The sequence below is a fragment of the Elephantulus edwardii genome, unplaced genomic scaffold (genome assembly GCF_000299155.1).
Source record: "Elephantulus edwardii isolate Elephantulus edwardi_28Jun2011 unplaced genomic scaffold, EleEdw1.0 scaffold00365, whole genome shotgun sequence".
Lineage (NCBI taxonomy): Eukaryota > Metazoa > Chordata > Mammalia > Macroscelidea > Macroscelididae > Elephantulus > Elephantulus edwardii.
In genome coordinates, this window is record NW_006400115.1 from 872,572 (window position 1) to 873,180 (window position 609).

The 609-nt window shown below is 43.7% G+C and overlaps 1 protein-coding gene across 1 annotated transcript in view; it reads left to right on the forward strand.

Moving 5' to 3' along the window:
• Positions 1-225: 225 nt before the first annotated feature.
• Positions 226-609, forward strand: part of EFHC2 (EF-hand domain (C-terminal) containing 2) — a 386,962-nt gene continuing 386,578 nt past the window's right edge. The window contains exon 1 of the mRNA XM_006902078.1: positions 226-294. Within this exon, the coding sequence (XP_006902140.1) occupies positions 226-294 (69 nt within the window). The remainder of the gene's footprint in view (positions 295-609) is intronic.

A 609-nucleotide genomic window follows, 5' to 3' on the forward strand; every position in this document is an offset into this window, starting at 1 on the left:
TGTCAGAGGCAATGAGATTGGCACAGGATAGAGCACGGTTTAGGGTTATTGTACATAGGGCCGCTATGAGTCGCAAATGACTCGACGGAATATAACAACAACAACAACAACAATAAGGGCAGGTACTAGGGTGGGTCTTGTACAGGCAGAACATAACATGGGATGAGACCAAGGGCTTCATCGCCTGATTAACATAGTGGCTGGGTCAAATGGCCTCTGGGCAAGATGCCAGAAGATGCAGAGCAAATTGTAAAAGTGGAGATTCTGCAGCTACTGACTGCTAGGCCCAAGGCTGCAAGTTTCTGAGGGAGACTGGCCCAGATCCGAGGGTCCACTTGCCAACTCTTGCTGAGTATCATTTGTACATTTTCCTTTCTGTTCATATCACCAAGAAAGGTAGAAGAGGGGAGAGTTTCACAATTATGGAGAAAATGTCAATTATGAGGAAGTTCCTATTATTACATTTATTTTCAAGAAGAAAAGATTTTATTCTCTGTTATTGTGGTAATAATGTTTGTTGTTGTTGTTATGTGCTGTCGAGTCATTTGCGACTCATAGCGACCCTATGTACAACAGCCCTAAACCGTGCTCTATCCTGTGCCAATCTCA